The sequence below is a fragment of the Pseudochaenichthys georgianus genome, chromosome 16, assembly GCF_902827115.2.
Source record: "Pseudochaenichthys georgianus chromosome 16, fPseGeo1.2, whole genome shotgun sequence".
In the NCBI taxonomy this organism is placed as follows: Eukaryota; Metazoa; Chordata; class Actinopteri; order Perciformes; family Channichthyidae; genus Pseudochaenichthys; species Pseudochaenichthys georgianus.
The window spans coordinates 44,308,363-44,328,074 of NC_047518.2; the positions used below are offsets into that span (position 1 = coordinate 44,308,363).

A 19,712-nucleotide genomic window follows, 5' to 3' on the forward strand; every position below is an offset into this window, starting at 1 on the left:
GTGGTTTCTCTCCTGTGTGGACTCTCGTGTGTACCTTTAAATGTGCACTCTGTGAAAAAGCTTTCTTACAGACTGAGCAGCTAAATGGTTTCTCTCCTGCGTGGACTCTTGTGTGTTCCTTTAAATCTGCCCTCTGTGAAAAACCTTTCTTACAGACTGAGCAGCTGTGTGCATTCTCTCCTGTGTGGACTCTCATGTGTTTCTTTAAATATCCACTCTGTGAAAAAGCTTTCTTACAGACTGAGCAGCTGTGTGCTTTCTCTCCTGTGTGGACTCTCATGTGTGTCTTTAAATTTGCACTATGTGAAAAAGCTTTCTTACAGACTGAGCAGCTGTGTGGTTTCTCTCCTGTGTGGACTCTCGTGTGTGCCTTTAAATGTGCACTCTGTGAAAAAGCTTCTTACAGACTGAGCAGCTGAATGGTTTCTCTCCTGCGTGGACACTCATGTGTGTCTTTAAATTTGCACTCTGTGAAAAAGCTTTCTTACAGACTGAGCAGCTGTGTGGTTTCTCTCCTGTGTGGACTCTCCTGTGTGCCTTTAAATGTGCACTCTGTGAAAAAGCTTTATTACAGACTGAGCAGCTGAATGGTTTCTCTCCTGAGTGGACTCTCGTGTGTTCCTTTAAATGTGCACTCCGTGAAAAGGCTTTCTTACAGACTGTGCAGCTGAATGGTTTATTTTCAGCACTATGTTGTGGATCACTGACAGATTCATGTCTATTTTTCAGTGAGTTTGAGCCTGATGCATGTTCTCTGGCCTCCTTCCAATCAGCACTGTCTTCAGTTCCAGGTTCAGAAGAGCCTCCAGTGTCGTCCTCAGTCTTTGGTTGTAAACTGCTCTCTGGATCTGAGCTCCCATCAGCTTCTGTTTCCATGTGTTCAGTTTGTCTTTGATGAGGCTGAGAGGACTGAGGTTTCTCTTTATCATCTTCACTCTTCACAGGGTCAGTAGTGAAAGTGGACTTGGTGATCTCAGCCTCCTCCAGTTCCTGAAGCTGCTCTCCCTCCAGACTGATCCTGAGTTCCTCCTGTTCCTGCTTAATGTGTGGGGGGGGCACTGGGTCCTCCGGGTCCAGACTGGTGCTCCACTCCTGCTGGTCAGGGAGAAACTCTTCTTTAACCACCACCAGCAGCTGGACATCTGCAGGAAACAGGAAACACACTGTCAGAACAAACTGTTAAGTGTTAGCATTTAAAAATCTAATCACCATTACAATGAGACATTTTGCAGCCCTAATGAATGCCTTTGTTTTTATATTTTCACATTATCTTTCTTAGTCCCACCTATTGTGTATTTGTGTTGGCTCAATTTACCTTATGTAGGCCTGCCCCTTTCCCACTTCCAGTTAAAAATGAAAACGTTTTTTTTCTTCCGGCGTAGCACTAGCTGCAATGTAAACAATGAATTGTATTTGGGATCGTTCACAGATACACTACAGTAGAGAATTACAATACTCTGTTACAAATAAAAATCCTGCATTCAAACCTTATTTAAGTAAAAGTATGCAAGTATTAACCTGTTAAGCCCCGAGCCTGTTTTTCAGGTCTCAGGCTCGAAAATGACATTCCCAGAACAAATGACCATATCTTCCCTTCTAAAAAGGGTTACATTAATAATCTTTGTTCCCAAAGCAAGGGTACACCTGTGAGTTGGATAGAGAAGTGTCAGAATCAATAGACTTTTTTATTTTAAAGTAAATTCAGATTGAACACAGTAAAAATAAATTAAATTATTGTGTCCGTCCAAAAAACATAAAATTACTTATAGTGAAAACCACCCTTGAATGATGGGATGGTAGACTAAAAGCTTTAGGAATCCAAACTATAACATATAATGAGTACCCTGTATCAAGATTGATGCAAAACAAGTGAAATTTGACCTTTTTAGAAAGATTTAGCAAAAAAAACGCACTTCTGGGGTCAATTGGGTGGATTTGACCTATCTCTGGCCCCCCTTTCTCGATTTTGCTGAATGACATCTCTTTCTAACCGTCAGTGCCATTGGAATCAAGAGGAACTCCCACATACTTTTGGTAATGTGTGTTCTGTGAGACTGACGCACAGCCAAAACTGGAAGCTGCAATAACTCTGGTGGCTACCATTAGCAGCTAACTTTTACTCTCCGATTTTTACATAAAAATGGAATTATGGATTATAAATAAAAAAAAATATTCCACAGAAACATTATCAACCTATGGATTAACCGATTCAGCCGTGTTTTTTCTCGTTTTAATGCAATTGAACAAGTCTTTTGATCAGATTGACAGCTAAGGTGAGACGATCTCCCGTAAAAGCTACGTAAAGGTACGTGTTGTGATGTCTGTGTTTGCTTCCTCTGTCACGAGTTTGGATTACTCAGTGATGATACTATACCTAAATAATCTGTGAAACCTCAGCTTTAATCGGATATCTTGTATGTGCAGCTACGATAAGTAATAAGGGTATCTTTTATCTTGAGTTCTGTGCCAAAGTGCGTTAGCATTTTTCGCTCAGGAGTCATTTAGATGCTTCTTATGAGACTTGTGTTTTGTTTTGATAAAAATGGTTTATATCGTCAGTTAGCTGAGATTATTCCCTTTAATCTGGTAGAACACATTAATAGGTTCTTAAATATTAAGATCCCCTGAGACACAGTGTAGTGAAAAAAAAAGTACCCCACGAGGGGGACCTTGGGGCTTAACAGGTTAACAGAACATTTGACGGCACCTTCTTATGTAAAAGTAATGATGGTGCAGTAAAATGTTCCCTGTCTGTGTTTAATGTATGATGTTTCTTGATTATTTCGTATGTTGCATTTTACTGCTGTCCATGTTCAAAGTTGCGCTTGTATAAATGATTATAGATGAGGGAACCTGCTAAATATTAAAATGTGTGTTTTATATACAGTACCAGTCAAAGTTTGGACACACCTTCTCATTCAATGTTTTTTGTTTATTTTAATATGTTTCTACTTTGTAGATTAATACTGAAGACATCAAAACTATGAAAGAACACATGGAATTATCTAGTTAACAAAAAAGTGTTGAAAAAAATCAAGAATATGATTTTTATTTTAGATTCTTCAAAGTAGCTCCTTTTTGCCTTGATGACAGCTTTGCACCCTCTTGGCTTCTCTCAGTCAGCTTCATGAGGTAGAAACCTGGAATGGTTTTCAATGAACACGTGTGCCTTGTCAAGAGTCAATGTGTGGAATGACTTGCCTTCTTAATGTGCTTGAGACCATCAGTTGTGTTGTGCAGAGGTAGAATTAGTGCACAGTGGAAAGCCCTATTTGACTGCTGTTTTCATCCATATTATAGCAAGAACGACTCAACCCAGTAAAGAGAAACGACCGTCCATCATCACTTTAAGAAATGAAGGTCAGTCGATCCGGAAAATGTCAAGAACTTTGAATGTATCCTCAAGTGCAGTCGCAAAAACCATCGAATGCTATGATGAGACTGGCTCTCATGAGGACCCCCCCGGGAAAGGAAGAGCAAGAGTTACCTCTGCTGCAGAGGATAAATACATCAGAGTTACCAGCCTCAGAAACCGCAAATTAAAAGCACCTCAGATTAGAGCCCACATAGATGATCAAAGAGCTCAAGGAGCAGACAATCTTAAAGGTCCCATGACATGGCCATTTCTACTGATCATAATTCCATTGTTGAGGTCTACTAGAATAGATTTACATTGTTCAATGTTCCAAAACCACATTGGTTTCTCATACAGCATCTCTGTATAGTATGTGTATTCACTCTCTGTCCTACACGCCTTGTTGGAGCTCCTGCTGCTCCAGCTGACTCAGATAAGGAAATATATGATACATTATGATGTGATATGCTGCGGACTGTACTGTTACTTTGATCCGGTTACTTATGTTGTGGCAGATATTTAATTAAGCTTTCTAAACGCTAATGTTATATTAGTCAGATTGCTCTGAAGATGGGAGGTGATATTCTATTAATGTTCACGTTCACAGTCAGTTGATTTGCCGTCTTTCCTGCAACGGCAGTTTTTCTGTATTTCCTTTCTCCTGTAATATGACTTGATCGCTTTAAACTCCACACACTGAGCTATGATTGGTCAGCAGGCAGTGCTTTCACTGAGTTGAGCTCTTAGCCTGCAACCTAACCTGCTCCGGGGCAGGCACAGCATAAGTTACCATGGAGATTAGGGCTGCACGATATTGAAAAAAACTGACATTGCGGTTTTTTGTTCCCCTGCGATATATATATATTGCGTTTTTTTTAACCTGTTAAGCCCCAAGGTCCCGGCGGGTACTTTATTTTTGTTTTCACGACACTGTGTCTCAGGGGATCTTAATATTTAAGAACCTATTAATGTGTTATACCAGATTAACGGAAAGAATCTCAGCTAACTGACGATACAAACCATTTTTACCAAAACAAAAACACAAGTCTCATAAGAAGCATCTCAATGACCCCTGAGCGAACAATGCCAACGGACTTTGGCACAGAACTTAAGATAAAAGTACCCTTATTACTTATCGTAGCTGCACATACAAGATATCCGATTAAAGCTGAGGTTCCACAGATTATTTAGGTATATAGTATCATCACCGAGTCATCTGAACTCGCGACAGGGGAAGCAAACACAGACATCACAACACGTACCTTTACGGATCTCACGGGACGCTTCTTTTATTTTATTTGTATTCATAATTATTTTTCGTCAGAATGTAAAAATTACATTAGTTACGAATTTGTGTTCTCAGCGACACTGCATTGTGTGTAATGCAACTGTGATTTTTATTAAATTAGTTAGTTTTTAAGGAAGGCCAGAGCTTCAGCTGTGTCAAATAGATTGTTCCCTTTAGTTAACGTTATTTAAAAGATAAAGATTATGTCCCCTGTATTTTATTACGAGCGTCCATTCCCATTGGATAACGGAGAATTTTACACCCGGAAGTAAGTAGCCTATTCTCCTTACTGTCGATTGATTTTACAGTGATATCTGCACTACTCATCGACTAAAAAACACCAAATTGTCCTTGTTAATTACACAACATTGATAGGTTTGAATTGTGTACAATGCTTTTGTATTTTCCCCCTTCGATTCGGAGAAACAAATATTTTTTCGGAGTTTTTGGACGGCAGAAGACACTACACTACCCAGAATCCTCAGCTATACATATAGTAATGACCAAAATTGTCCATTGAAACCCATATCAAAAGATGTTGGAATAGCAACTAATTTGATGAGTTTTGAATTTGCTGCCGTGAAATCCGCAGTTGACCTCCGCCTTCGTGGGCGTGGCTTGCGAGCTACTGCGTGACGTCACAAGATGGTCGCCTCCGAAGTGTTTACATTCATCACAGTGTATTGTTTCTCTGTTTCAAAGTCGAATTTATCAAAGTTTTTGAGCGAGTATTTTACTGGAAAGTGTGTCGGAGTCGACTGGAAGTGATTGCCAATCGAGAAAACCTGACAATGGAGGCGACAGTGAAGAAAAAGGGAGGAAAAACACACGGGAAGCGATGCATTGCCGCTGGCTGTAGTAATGTCAAGTCTGCCGAAGTGGCGATGTTTCTGTTCCCAAAAGATGAAGGTGAGTCTGGCTGGTGTCATTGTTTCGTAGATTCGTTGATTGTTCATGACAAATAAAGGCCACTGGTCGATTCGAGAGAGAGAGAAAGAGAGACTGAGAGAGTTACAGGGTTGTTGTTAGCATCTAGTGCTAGCTCGGAGCTAACGGAGATTAGCTGTTTCAAGAGGGAGAGTCCTCTCCTGTTGGACTAAGAGAGATAACGTCAGCTCAGGGAGGTAAAGGACTCTGAGTGATTAGATTGTACACTGTAGCCTAAGTTATCTCAGTTGGTTTGGTCATCTATGTAAACAAATATTTCCATCTATGTTAGTTGTATAAAATAGGTTAAGAAATCCTTCCAATGTTTTTTGATTATTGAAATATATGTTTGATATGAGTGTTGAGAGCTGTATCCATACATCTCTTAATGTTGCCCTCAAAGTGCACCAGATTGATGCCTTTAACTTAAATTTAAAGAAAAACATCTTCCCGGGTGAGGGTGTGAGGTCATCACAAATAAAACAGGTTCACATGGATAGGATACTAGATAAGTGTGCACACTCATTATGTACATTACACATTTTTCTTGGATTTGTTAACACTATAGTCCCTAATATATTTGTAGAAAGGCAGGAAATGGAATTAAATCGAGAAAAACTGTCAAAATCAATCATTTCTCTCACACTTGTATCACTTTCCAAAGTCTCCGCCATGTTTACAATCACAACTGGGCCCATCTTGTGACGTCACCGCCGCTATCGTCTGCAACTTCCGGTAGGCTCAGACGGCCGTTATTATTAAAAATATTTTTTAATTTTTCATAATTAATTAATCAATAATTAAAATTATTTTAGCCATGAACAGGCACAATGATATGTAAGGAATGAAACTGCCATTTCATTTTGGCGCAAAAAAATGCACTTCACTGGCACTTTAAAGTCATCACATGAATGCATTGTAATAAATGGTTTGGCTGAATTAAATATTACACATCCGTCGTAGTTATTTATTTATCTACAGAGATCGGGCTTAGAATAGACCGGAAACTATTCTTTTATACCGTTCTGTTTTAATTTCACAATAAAGTTAGTAGTAATATTTTGTTTTGATATTATTGTTTTTTATTAACTTCTAGACCGCTGATTCATGTTAAGACCATCTTTTCTGTATTGCTGTGGGGTTTTTCCATCGCTTTTGTGTTACAAATATCAAAACAATTAAATATATCTGTCGTAAACTAAACCAGAAACAGCAGTATATTTTATTTTGTTAACACTGTAAACTTGACAGCCTTTTAACCTATGCTTTTAACCCAAACCACCTACTGGTTAAAGCACGGTATTACACGTTTAGAGTAATTGCAATGCAGGAAGATTGTGTTGCTTTTTAATGACTGTTTAAAATGCCTTTTTCTTAATGTCTTTCATTTTTGTAAAGCACTTTTGAATGTGTTATATTTTATGAAAACATTTAAATATTAAGAGTACATACAAAATAGTGGGAAAGTAGAAGGTCAATTATATAAATATAGAATAGAAAATATCAAGAAGATACTCAAATGATATCTAGAGTAAAACAGTTTAGTGCCTGATAGGAGGATGTGCTAACTAATAAGGCTTTATTTAAAGAAATGTGCAGAATACGACAGTGTAATGGTGGAAGTATACACACATTGATAGATGTCTTGTAATGCACTGTTGATGAACCTGTGACCCAAGTTTTTCATTCATTGCATAACTACACTGTTGTGTATAAGATATGTCAATAAACCTTAGAAAATCTTGAAAGGGATGTACAAAATAGCAATTATATACAGTCTTTAATGAACTATTAGAGAATAACGAGTAATGAATATGCTTTAAATGGATCTGCAGATAAATGCTTAGTCTTCTCAAGCACCAACTATCAAATATCTCTCCTGATTGTTGGCACTTGACAATCACCTTCACTGAATTTCACTCAGGTGTAACTAAAGTCTGATTTAAGGGTTGTTTATATATCACATCATTAATCCAAATCTGTAAAGTAACTCAAATAAATGTAGTGGAGTAAAAATACCAGGTTAACCTTAAAGAAAGCCCTCAGGATTATAAAAGACCCCATCACCCCAGCCACAAACTGTTCTGTCTGCTGACATCTGGCAGGCAGTACCGCAGCATCCGGACTAAAACCACCAGACACAGAGACAGCTTCATCCCACAGGCTATACGATTATTAAACACCTGAATTTAGAAATAACATTCATCTGGCTGCTACTTATAAATTATTTATCTAATATATCATATTCCAATCACTTGTATATAGATTCTTATTGCACTATTTCACTATTGTTTCTGTGTATCTGTTTTATTGCGTAGCACTGTTGGAGGAGCCTGTGACCTAAGGGGGGGGGGGGGGGGTAGGACACGTTCGATTCCTGTTTTGAATAGTGTGCCGTCGATGGGTTTCATTCCATTTCAAAGTCTTTTTTGACGCTCTGTGTAAACGTCGCGCATCCAATCACAGAGGTTGAGGACTGATCACGGGGTTTGTCAAGCTAAGTACATGGTGTAGTCCCAAACGATAGCTGAGGATTCTGGGTAGTGTAGTGTTTTCGGCCATCCTAAAACTCCGAAAAAACATTTGTTTCTCCGAATCGAAGGGGGAAAATACAAAAGCATTGTACACAATTCAAACCAATCAATGTTGTGTAATTAACAAGGATAATCTGGTGTTTTCTAGTCGATGAGTAGTGCAGATATCACTGTAAAATCAATCGACAGTAAGGAGAATAAGCTACTTACTTCCGGGTGTAAAATTCTCCGTTATCCAATGGGAATGTACGCTCGTAATACAATACAGGGGACATCATCATTATCTTTTAAATAACGTTAACTAAAAGGGAACAATCTATTTGACACAGCTGAAGCTCTGGCCTTCCTTAAAAACTAAATCATTTAATAAAAATCACACTTGCATTACACACAATGCACTGTTTTTTGAGAACACAAATTCGTAACTAATGTAATTTTTACATTCTGACGAAAAATAAAAATAATTATGAATACAAATAAAATAAAAGAAGCCTCCCGTGAGTTACTACAAGCTATAAAGTAGATTTAAAAAACGTTGTATAGAATAAAAGCTCACTGCGGGACGTTGTAGAAATGCGTGTGTGCACCACGACAAAGGAGCCTCATTCACTTTACATTGGGGTTGTTTGCGTGGTGCCGACACGTAAATGTAACAAAGTTCGTGACTCCACCACGCATTGTGGTGTAAAGGAGTCGTGGTGGAGTCACGCATTCTGGTGAGATCAGGTTGGAGTGGCTGCTGCTTCCGGTCTTGGCTATGCAGCAGTCCAGCGCAGTCTAACACACACACATCAAATGAGGAGTGAGAGTGACGCGTAGCCAAAACCGGAAGCTGCATACACTCTGGTGGCTACCATTAGCAGCTAACTTTTGTGCTCCGATTTTTGCATAAAAATGGAATTATGGATTATATACAATTGCTTCAAAGCCACAGATACATTATTAACCGATGGATTAACCGAGACAATCTCCCGTAAAAAGGTACGTGTTGTGATGTCTGTGTTTGCTTCCCCTGTCGCGAGATCGGATCGCTTAGATACTATACTTAAATAATCTGTGAAGTCTCAGCTTTAATTGGATATATTTTATGTGCAGTTTCGATAAGTAATAAGGGTATCTTTATTTTGAATTCTGTGCTAAAGTGCATTAGCATTTAAAAAAATAAATGAAAAAAAACGCACGTCCCTGCGGTGTGAATATTGCGCATGCGCATATCGCGGTTATCGCCATGACACGGTATATCGTTCAGCCCTACTTTGGATTAATTCAAATTGATGGAGATCTAGCCTGCTAAAAAGAGAACCAGCATCGTAGGACCGGAAACACCGAGTTTTCCCTGAAGTTAGCACGCCAAGCGAAAATCCTGCTTCGTAGTACAGGCCTCTGGTGGTCCAGTTTTCATGGCTTTATTTTGTTTCCCATAGGGTATTTATTTGATTTCTGGTTAGGGGAGGGAAACTCTGGGTCCTACGGCCCGTGGTGTGGCTGGCTCTAGTTACCTCCTTTTGTTTGTTTCTTTTGGCCAGTCCTCCAGACCTCTTTTTGTTTGCCGGATTGCTTGTGTGAGTAAACGGCTGTACTTCAATAAATGATCGTAATCAAGTACTGGTTTTTGCATGTATTATTTTATGTTGTGGGTCTCCCCATGAGCCACGACCACGGAGTAGAGGGTGGGTCGTAACAATAGACACGTTTTTTCTGTGTTAGAGTTTTACTCTCTACTGGGTGTACTTTGAGGGTTTGTGACTCTGCAGACCGTTTGCAGAAAAAGCTACATAACACACAAGGGGACGGGTAATAAATAGGAAAAGCATGACATGGGACCTTTAACATGCACTGTTCAGAGGAGACAGCGTTAATTAGGCCTTCCTGGTCCAATTGCTGCAAAGATCCACTGCTGAAGATGAACAACAAGAAGAGGAGAATTGTTTGGGCCAAGAAACACAAGGATTGGACATCAGACCAGTGGAAATCTGTATTTTGGTCTGATCTGTCCAAATTAGAGATTTTTGGTTCCAACCTCCGAGTCTTTGTGAGACGCACAGAAGATGAGCGGATGGTTTCTGCATGAGTGGTTCCCACTGTGAAGCATGGAGGAGGAGGTGAGATGGTGGTGGGGGGGGCTTTGCTGGTGTCACTGTTGGTGATTTATTCAGAATTCAAGGCACCCTTAACCAGCATGGCTACCGCAGCCTTCTGCAGTAGCCAGCAGAATATAAATCATATTCTGGATTTTTTAACACTTGTTTACTAGATAATTCCATATGTGTTCTTTTATAGTTTTGATGTCTACAGTATAAATCTATAAAGTAGAACCAATTTAAATAAATACAAAACTTTGAATGAGAAGATGTGTCCAAACTTTTGACTGCGTCTAATACTAGTGTACATCTCTCTCAAAATATATATATATATATATATATTAGGGCTGTCAAGTTAACGCGTTAATAACGCCTTCATGCAAAAAAAATTATCACTAATTATTTTAACGCGATTAACGCATGTGTATTTTTTGAGAGCATCAAGTTTAAAATACATTCTACAAGCTGATGCTGACAGCCCCGCTCCTGACGCCCGCTTGTGGCAGACCCGGCAGACCACACTTCCACGCCACATTTCCACGCTCGCCGGCAGGCACGAACTGGCCATCGGGAGGACCGGGAGGGTGTGTGTATGTGAGGACCGGGAGGGTGTGTGTATGTGTGGCACGAGCGAGCGAGCCATACCTTATGTGTATTGCTGTTGTTAGCATCTGATGCTAGCTAGCTGCGCTAACGGATATAAGGAGCTGTTTCAATGAAAACAGGAGCGATATTTCGCCGAGCACTTGACTTTATGCAGGTAGCCAGACAGTGGGACATTGTACGAAAAAAGTCAGCAACATGATTGCAGCGTCCAGGCAGCTCCCGTTCGAGCATATGCCTTGCTCCAACGATCCATCACAGTGTGTGTGTGTCTCTCTCTCTCCACACACACACACACACACACACACACACACACACACACACACACAAATAAAGCATATTTGTCCACTCATATGTTGATAAGAGTATTAAAAACTTGAAAAATATCTCTCTAAGGAACATTTAGAACAGATAAAAAAATGTCGATTAATTTGCGATTAAAGATCAAATGCAAAGCTTCCAAATATGCTACATTTTTATAGAGATGTTGTTTTTAAGACTTCCTGTATTTTTTATTTTATTTAAATCGAGATAATACACCCGAAAAAAAGCTTTTTATTTATACAAAACTCGACCCAAAGCCGTCTGAATTTCTGACATGACATTCCCAGCAGCCTCCGCGCGCGTGACGTCATTGTTGCCAAACAGTCTCTGGACCAAATATCCCAACTCGGCAATCTCGGTCACATGTTTTTCGAAAAGAAAACTGAATTAACATGGGTTATTGTTGTGCTTTTTGTTGTACGAACGGTGCGGGATCTAGGAGAGTTTTCCATGCATTTCCCAAAGACCAAATCATCCGCCAAAAATTGATTATTTTAGTGAATCGTGTTGGCTGGCAACCGACAAAATGGAGCAAGTTGTGTTCTGACCACTTTGCGTGTGATGCATACGACGTTGATCCTGCTATCATCAAGGCTGTTGGGGCAGAAGCATTAATAGTACATCGGAGGCTGAAACCCGGAGCCGTCCCCTCCATATTTCAGCACAAGAAACCACTGAAAGAGCCGGGCGATGGCGAAACGCCAAAGAATTGAGGTAAACAACTTTTGATTAGATTTCAAAGCGCACGGAGCACAGCAGATAACGCAGATAACGGAATTGCAGTTTTATTAAGTTTTATCGCTTATAAAGGTGGGCACCGTTAGATTCTGTGTCTTTACGATCATATGTTGGATGTGGAGCTAGGATAAGTAATAAGGAACTAGGAGTGATTTGGTGCAGTAATAGGTTAGCATTTTTCGCTCGGGGCTAATTCACTGTTAGCATTGAAGTTTATCTGCAGCTCATTCATCGCTCCTCCACTCATAACGGAAAAGTGTGAACAATTAATTAATTTACCCCTTTTACAAGTGAAGATAGTCTTTGTTGTGTTAGTGGCATTTTCGAGCCTGAAACCTGACAAACAGGCTCAGGGCTTAATAGGTTAAAATATTCCTTCAAACAGGTGGTGAAAAGTTTGATGCAGGACGCCAGCACAGACACTGAGGATCCTGACATTGAGGGAGATACTGAAGTCGAGGAGATTGGGACAGAGGAGCCACAGTCTTCTGGAGCCATGCAAACCGAAGTAGAGGTAAACAAAAGAATAAAGAACAAATCATCATGATGTAGTTGTTGTTCACATATATATATATATACTAGTACCAATATCAGCCTTTTTGAATGGACACATGCCCTCTAATTTTACTGCTGTTGTAAAACACAATCAAGATTGTTCATCTTGTAAATGTTCAATTTGTTATTTTCCAATTTTATTACAGCTGCAAAACCGTGCCACTCAAATGTACGAGAGAGAAAAAAGCATCAAGGTCAAGGGGAACCTGTACTTTGGGCCTCAAATATGGTTCGGACTTCGGACAACAGACTGCACTCCTCACCACAACGATCGGGACATCGTACCAGCCTCCTCCCATAGATCTCGATGAAGACAGTGATCATTCCGAAGATCAGTCTGATGATGAGTCAGATGATGATCCTGACTGGCATTTTTCATGTGAAGATGCAACAACAGACCAGGATGATGGAGACACAGATGATGACAATACTGTGTAAGTACATGTAGATGTTCAGCAAATATCGTGTTATGTCTTATACATTGAGATCTTATTGGGATATAAACCCCATGGGGTGATATCAGATATTTAACGGCGCTGATATTGCTACTTATATTATAGCTACATTCACGGGATTTATGACGGATAATACACTGATGACGTTCTGTGTGAGATCACTATTAGATCGAGGCGTAGATCTAATAGTGATATCTATATAATAGTGTAACTGTCCAGTGTCCAGTCTCATTTCCGACGATGCCCTATTTCCACGTTTACAAATTTCAAATCTTATTTCAGGAAGAAAGAACTTTATGCATGCCTCGCCTCTGGAAGACCAAAAGTTCCTGGTCTATGGCAGTTGCCTGCTGAAGTTGCTGGCCATCTGCTCTGTGTGTTTCGCCACTTGTCGGGTCCAGCTCAAGCGCGTCATTGGGAGCATGGTGGTGTTTGAACAGTTGTCTGCACATGGCCACTCTAAGGTATGGGACTCCCAACCATGCTATGGAACATATTAACATTGCTTTTTATTTCAATTAAAGAAATAATATTTCACATCAAAAGAAACAAGAATGTTTTAACAAATGGTATTAAATAATCTGATGACAGAATTGTAAACAGAATAGCTGAAACTTTTACAAAATAAATAACTCAGTTTCCTCTAATCATTAACCCATGTTTGCATAATGTAGTTAACTCTGTGTGTTGCTGCTAGCATACATAACACCTGACGTGGAAACGTTACTCGTGGATGGGGCTGCATATGTCAGACCGACAATGTCCAGTAAATTGACGATGAAAATATTTTTTCCCAAACCCGGCTCCTGGGCTGCAACAAAAAGCAGGGAGGCGAGACGAAGGGTAAGAGAATAACAAGTGTTTATTCTCTTATTTACAATATAATGACAAAAACCAGCCACAGGCTGGCACCGAGAAAGTGCCCAGAGGAGTGAGACCGACGCAACCGCCTGGGCTCCTCCTTTACCCCGCTTCACCAGGTGCAGCTCATCAGATAGCCATCCGCCCACAGGTGTGGCTCATCAGCACCTGCAACAACCTGAACAAACCACACACACGGCACCCCACGTGGTACGGAGGGGTCGTCACAGGATTTATTTTGGTGAATTGTCCTACACAATTTATATTATTATTTTTTGATGCAGAGTACAATTAGCCGGAATACACTTCAATGCAAATTCTGCACGGGCTCAAGCTATGACGCAGACTGGGAAACACATGTGGGGCGTGTCGTTTCCGAAGGCCAGGAGGGGAGAGCCAGTCATCAAAGCAGTCAAAGTTACACCAACTTTCGGTGAGTGTCTGCTCAATGTGCCTATCGCTAAGCTTTCAACAGGGCCCGAATGTGTTGTTTTTGGAATAATATTTTCCCCCTTGTTTGTCTTTTCAGTTTATGTGCAAGAACTGATGGGAGAGGTTGTTGAGCTGCGGAATACTTACCCTACCTACAAGAAGGCCGAAGCTCTGAGGTCAAACAGACAAGTCCCACCCCCAATTGCGTCAGCATTTGTAAAACCTAACAAGCTTGTACTTGTTGGAGTACAGAGGAGCAGGAGTCGCTATAATAAATAAATGGTGACATCTGTGGTGACCACACACACACATACACTGGGTTACATAATCCACACATGGAACTACAGTGGGGGGTTTTGTTTCCACATGGACATGTATGTGGTAGGGATGTCCCGATCACCTTTTTTTGCTCCCGATCCGATTCCGATCATTTGATTTTGACAATCTGCCGATACCGATTTTTCCCGATCCGATCTTTATGCAATGCATTAAGAGAAAAAAAAGGTAACAGATAACGGCTGGTCATCCAATGCGATGAATTCAGCTATCTTGGCTGTTATTGTGTTGGCCTTTTCACTGTTCTGGGGCAGTTTCTCTTTCCTTTTGAAAGTCTCTGAAAGTGTCGGTTGTTTCAGTGCCGTTACCTGAGTGGCCGCTGTGTACTCGCCGTGTTGTTGTTGGTGTTTGTTTCTCAGGTAGCGTATTAGATTGGTCGTGTTGAACGTAGCTCTGTTCTTTCCACCACGCGGAACCTCTGCCTTGCAAACATTGCATCTGGCTGTTGCACTGCCTTCGCTTTCAATTTCATAATACTTCCAAACTCCTGACATTTTCTCTGTCCCGACTCCCGACTCACCAGCTGAACGTAGCCTCTCCTTAGCTTACTGCTACTATTAGACACTGCGCCCACTCTGTTGCCAGATTTCAGAGAAATAAGCAACCAGGTCTATGAAAACAAGCCCAAAGAAAGCAACACATACATGATGTTGTGTAATTTTAAACCAAAACTAAGTCCTCAGGATGACTTTAAGACGTGAACATGGTCATTTTTGTTTTGTAACATTAAATAAAAAAATATATTTTATAAAAAAAAAAAAAAATCCCGATCCCCGATTTTTTTCTCCCGATCCCCGATTTTTTGAAAATCACGTGATCGGCTCCGATCCCCGATCACGTGATCGGCTCCGATCCCCGATCACGTGATCGGATCGGGACATCTCTAGTATGTGGATCTCTCTATATTGTGTGCCCTCCTGTCTTCTCTCTCTTTCTTCTCGGACTGCAACCGGACAACATGTAACAAATAAAGTCAACTTTTGTACCTCCATTGCACCGCCTGCGACTCCCTATCTCTCGGCACTACACATCTTTCTTTTTTGTACTGGTGCTCAAAATCAATTCATTTCATGTTGATCTTGGTTATACTTATGAGGGTTACCAGGGGGATACAATTACAATACAAAGTTTATTTTTGAGAAGACTGCTGTGGTCATGTTAGGTTTGAGGTCTGATATGAGTTATGCATTTAAATCCAGATGATTCAAAAACACTCTTCCGTTGAGCAGCTGGTCACTGGACAATAACTCTGGGGTGTGTTAAGAATTTCTGCTGTGTTTCTTTCAGAGTTCATATGGTGGTAAGCTACAGAGCCCTTGGCACTATTTTGTTCTTATAATAATAATAAATTAATTAAACACTATGTACACTATTTTGTTTGTTTTTATACTTTTGACCATACTGCACATAATGTTTTTCTTCATTGTATGCACAACTATAACAATAAGACAACCATACACAAGTACCTTAAAGTAATTCATGTAATTTATTTTTACTGAATTTCGTGTTACACATTCACTTATTATTATTCACATATAGATAATTGAAACCGTACACAGATCATTCACTGACGGCTGGTTTAAATCCTGTGTAGGCAGCGCTTTCAGGATTAGGAAATGCTTTCCTGATGGCCAGTACAGCGCAACTCGGAATAACACGTCTATTCCCACGGCCAAGTTTTTGCCAAATCAGGAAGCAAAATCGCCGGTACACCAGATGTCTGTAGACTTCATGTTCCGGTTCTTCGTCACCATACGGCCCATTGTGGTGGGCGTACTCATACCGGGACACACGCAGCACATCACGGTCCAGACAGTTTATGTCGAACGTCCTACAGTCGGTGATGCAGACTTCTTCTCCCATCTCTTCCTTCACTTTCCCATAGTTGTGGCAGCACTTGTTTTCTCGGCTTGTAGGCATGGTCTGGCAGTTTCCACATCTACACCAATTCTCAGCACCCTCTGCCTCTTCCTCAGATGGCGAACTTGAATCATCGCCATCAGCACTTTCATCGGTGATATCAGGTGACGTTTTCTTATATTTCCTCTTCGACATCAAAGGCTCGTATAAATATGGTTGGATGTCGACAACATACTCCAGATATTGGGTGGCCTCCGACTCAGAATCAGACATGATAGACGAAACTAAGTTGTACTATCGGCGGGAGCCGCTGTGAGCGATTAGCCAGGGTTTGTTTGTTTGGCAACTCTGACGTCACGCGACGCCATCTTGCGGAGGAGCGGCTGAGAAAATAAATCGTCGGACTTGGTGTTGGGGGTTGAACAAAATAATAAGCGGTAATTAATTTTTTGAATTTATTGCGTTAAAATATTTAACGCATTTAACGCATGTGCAGAATGGCCCGCCCCGTGCCACCAGTGGCAGCGCCAGGGTATGGCTGGGGCTACACCCATACCAAGAAATGGCTTAGCCCCAGCATGAAAAATGATGTTAAAGTCTGCCAACTTGCGCGGAGTAAATTGCACAGACAGCAGTTAGTAAGATTGATTTCAGTAGCCACGGTTTTTAAAACTCTTGTCACGTAGTGATCGTCTTCTCAATAGAACATCTTTGATAACGGCGTGGTGTTGTTGCAGGAAGTCCCGACGGAGAATACTTTTGCTGTAGTACAGGGGTGCACATAACTGGTACACAGGTTATGTGCGTAATCTGAAATGCGTACCGTCACTTGTGTCACTAAGCGCATTCGCATACCGACGTACTTGTGAAGCTTTTCCAGAAGGCGGTTAGATCACCGGACGACAGAGTCGGTCTCCGTGTGCACAGACAGGGCTGCTGTTAACGTCGGTCTGTACAACGGACTTGTGGCAAAACTACGCCAACCGGCTGCGGAGGGAGACTCCCCCTTCACTGGAGAACTGCGCTAAAACAGCTGATCACAACGTTCACACTCTGTGGTCACGAAGTACTCCACTAGCCCCCCCCCCTCTGTCGACTTTCCTGAAGTACTCCCCCGTTGATAGAAATCAACACGTAATGAATTAAGACCCCACGGTTTGATGATTGATAGGTGTGTGGGTTGTCTTTCATTTTGACACGCAGAAAAATGTTATAATAAACATAGATACTGTATGTTAAATGGATATTTCCGCCTTCTTTCATTTATCTTTCTATTCCCACAACAATATACATAAATAAATGGCATATTTTGGACATAGTTCGAATGGTGATTAATCATGATTAATTAATTTTTAAACTGTGATTAATCTGATTAAAAATGTTAATCGTTTGACAGCCCTAATATATATATATATATATAGAGAATATATTATAAATACATGTTGGCAATAATTGATTGATGAGATTTTACATTAATTTATATTAACATTTTAATTACTTAATGACCTTTGTACTAGTTCCCCTATTCTTTAACAAGTAACATTTTAGATGTGTTTAATTTATTATTGAACATATTTATTCATTGATTTCTTTATGAATTATCCTCGAGCAATTTGAATTAATCCAAAGTATTTATTTGTATTTGGTTTGGTGAATAAAGAAGCACATTCAAACTAAATTATCAAATGATGTCACATTTAACCAACTAGTGCCTACATGTATGGGTAATATTTAAATCAGTAAATTAAATGGCATATTATTCAATGTATGTATTTTTATAAATATATTTATTTTGGTAGGTTTGCTCATCCGTAATACATCTTAATTATCATAATAAAGTACATGTGTCTAATAATACTTACATACAGTACTTTAACTTGTAAATCCAATCAAAGTTTATTTATAAAGCACATTTAAAAGCGATTTTTGGTCGGGCCAACGTGCTGTACATGTAATAAATACTAAAATCACAATAAAAGAGAATAAATTACAACCGATATATAAAAAACACAGGGAAAAGTCAGGAGTCGTGCACCGCTCTGACTAAAAGACCAGGGAGAAGAAGTGTGTTTTAAGAGTAGATTTAAAAACCCCTAGGGTCTGGGCCGACATCACATGGAGGGGCAGAGTGTTCCAGAGCCTGGGGCCAGCTGCTGCGAAGGCTCGGTGCCCTCGGGTTTTGACCCTGGTCTTGGGCAATATCAGCAGCTCTGGCTGGGTTGTAGCGCTGGAGGAGTGCAGCTATATAGGCCGGAGCCAGCCCATTTAGGGCTTTGAAAACAATAATGGAGTGTTTGAATTTCACAGTATGGTGTTTGTACTTTTAATTCAGGATCTACTACCTGCAGCAAGTGCTGATAAAGGGTCTAAAGTGTTATTAATGTGATAATAAAGTGCTACTGAAGAGTGTAAAGTGTTAATTAAGGGTAAAGGGAACAGACCTGCTCTGGGTATCCGAAGCTGAGGCTGTAAAACAGCGTCCAGAAGTTTATGGAGTCTCTTGTTCTCCTCTTTGGAAAGAGACAGCTCCTCCTCGTACTCGGCTATCGTTTTTTCAAACAAAGCAAATATCTCTTCAGCAGCAGCAGTGAGTCGCTGCTTCTTCAACGAGAGCAGCATTTGGACTTTACTCATGTTTACTAGATCAAGCTCCGTTAAACACACCGTTTCTCTCTCCATCAAACTCTCAATCTAACTGGCGTTGCTAACGTGTTTCCAGCTAGCATGCTAAGCTAGCTCCTATAGTCCGAGGTAAACGCTCCAGAAAAAATAGCATACAGTCCATTCAGAGGTTTATCCAAACACACAGATGATGGATCAGTAGTGCTGGAGCTCACACACACTTTCTCAGGAACACACAGAGAGAGAGAGAACCATAGCGACGAGACGCCGTTACCGAATAAAATGTGGGACGAACAACTGATGATATCTTCTTCTTCTCTTGTTTTTGGCGGAATGCAAACAACTTAAAAAGGTGCCTACCGCCACCTACTGTGGTAGGCTCATGTACATGAGTATGAATCATCACATCATTCCAACTCTTTAACCTATGATCTGATCTAAATATCAATAAATCAATAAAACCATGAAATAAATAAAACAAAAATACAAATCTATGTTCTTTCCTGACCTAATGTTAAATTATTTTTCCTACCCCAGTTTCAATCAATAATTTAAACAGTGCCTTTCTGGTAGCTCCTACTCCCTCTCCTTTTGTTCCCAAAACACCAACCACACTCCATTCCCTCTCTGCCTCTAACACGTTAGCCTTTAATTGTTCTCTTTCCGCTTTATAGATGTCACAATGTAACAAGATATGTTCTACATCTGCTTTTACTGCACAGTTCCCACACTTGTTACTGT

The 19,712-nt window shown here is 40.3% G+C and overlaps 1 protein-coding gene across 2 annotated transcripts; it reads right to left on the minus strand.

Annotated features, from left to right (window-relative positions):
* Positions 1-332: 332 nt before the first annotated feature.
* LOC139435523 (zinc finger and SCAN domain-containing protein 31-like) lies at positions 333-19,272 on the minus strand. Of its 2 annotated transcripts, none has more exons than XM_071206196.1 (2): positions 18,791-19,272; positions 333-1,142 (listed from the first exon to the last, which is right to left on the minus strand). In XM_071206196.1, exons 1-2 carry the CDS (start codon positions 19,026-19,028, stop codon positions 373-375), a joined length of 1,008 nt encoding a protein of 335 aa, XP_071062297.1. In that variant the 5' UTR covers positions 19,029-19,272; the 3' UTR covers positions 333-372. The 2 variants fall into 2 exon arrangements, 1 of the variants encoding a protein (XP_071062297.1); XR_011644772.1 differs by lacking the exon at positions 333-1,142 and adding an exon at positions 13,773-13,899 and having other exon boundaries at positions 18,791-18,879.
* Between the last annotated feature and the right edge of the window lie 440 nt (positions 19,273-19,712).

Coding starts and splice junctions, on each gene's coding strand:
- LOC139435523 (XM_071206196.1), bottom strand. CDS start 19,028: ATGGAGAGAGAAACGGTGTGTTTAACGGAGCTTGATCTAGTAAACATG. Junction 1,143..18,790: donor GCTTCGGATACCCAGAGCAG/GTCTGTTCCCTT, acceptor TGTTTCCTGCAG/ATGTCCAGCTGCTGGTGGTG.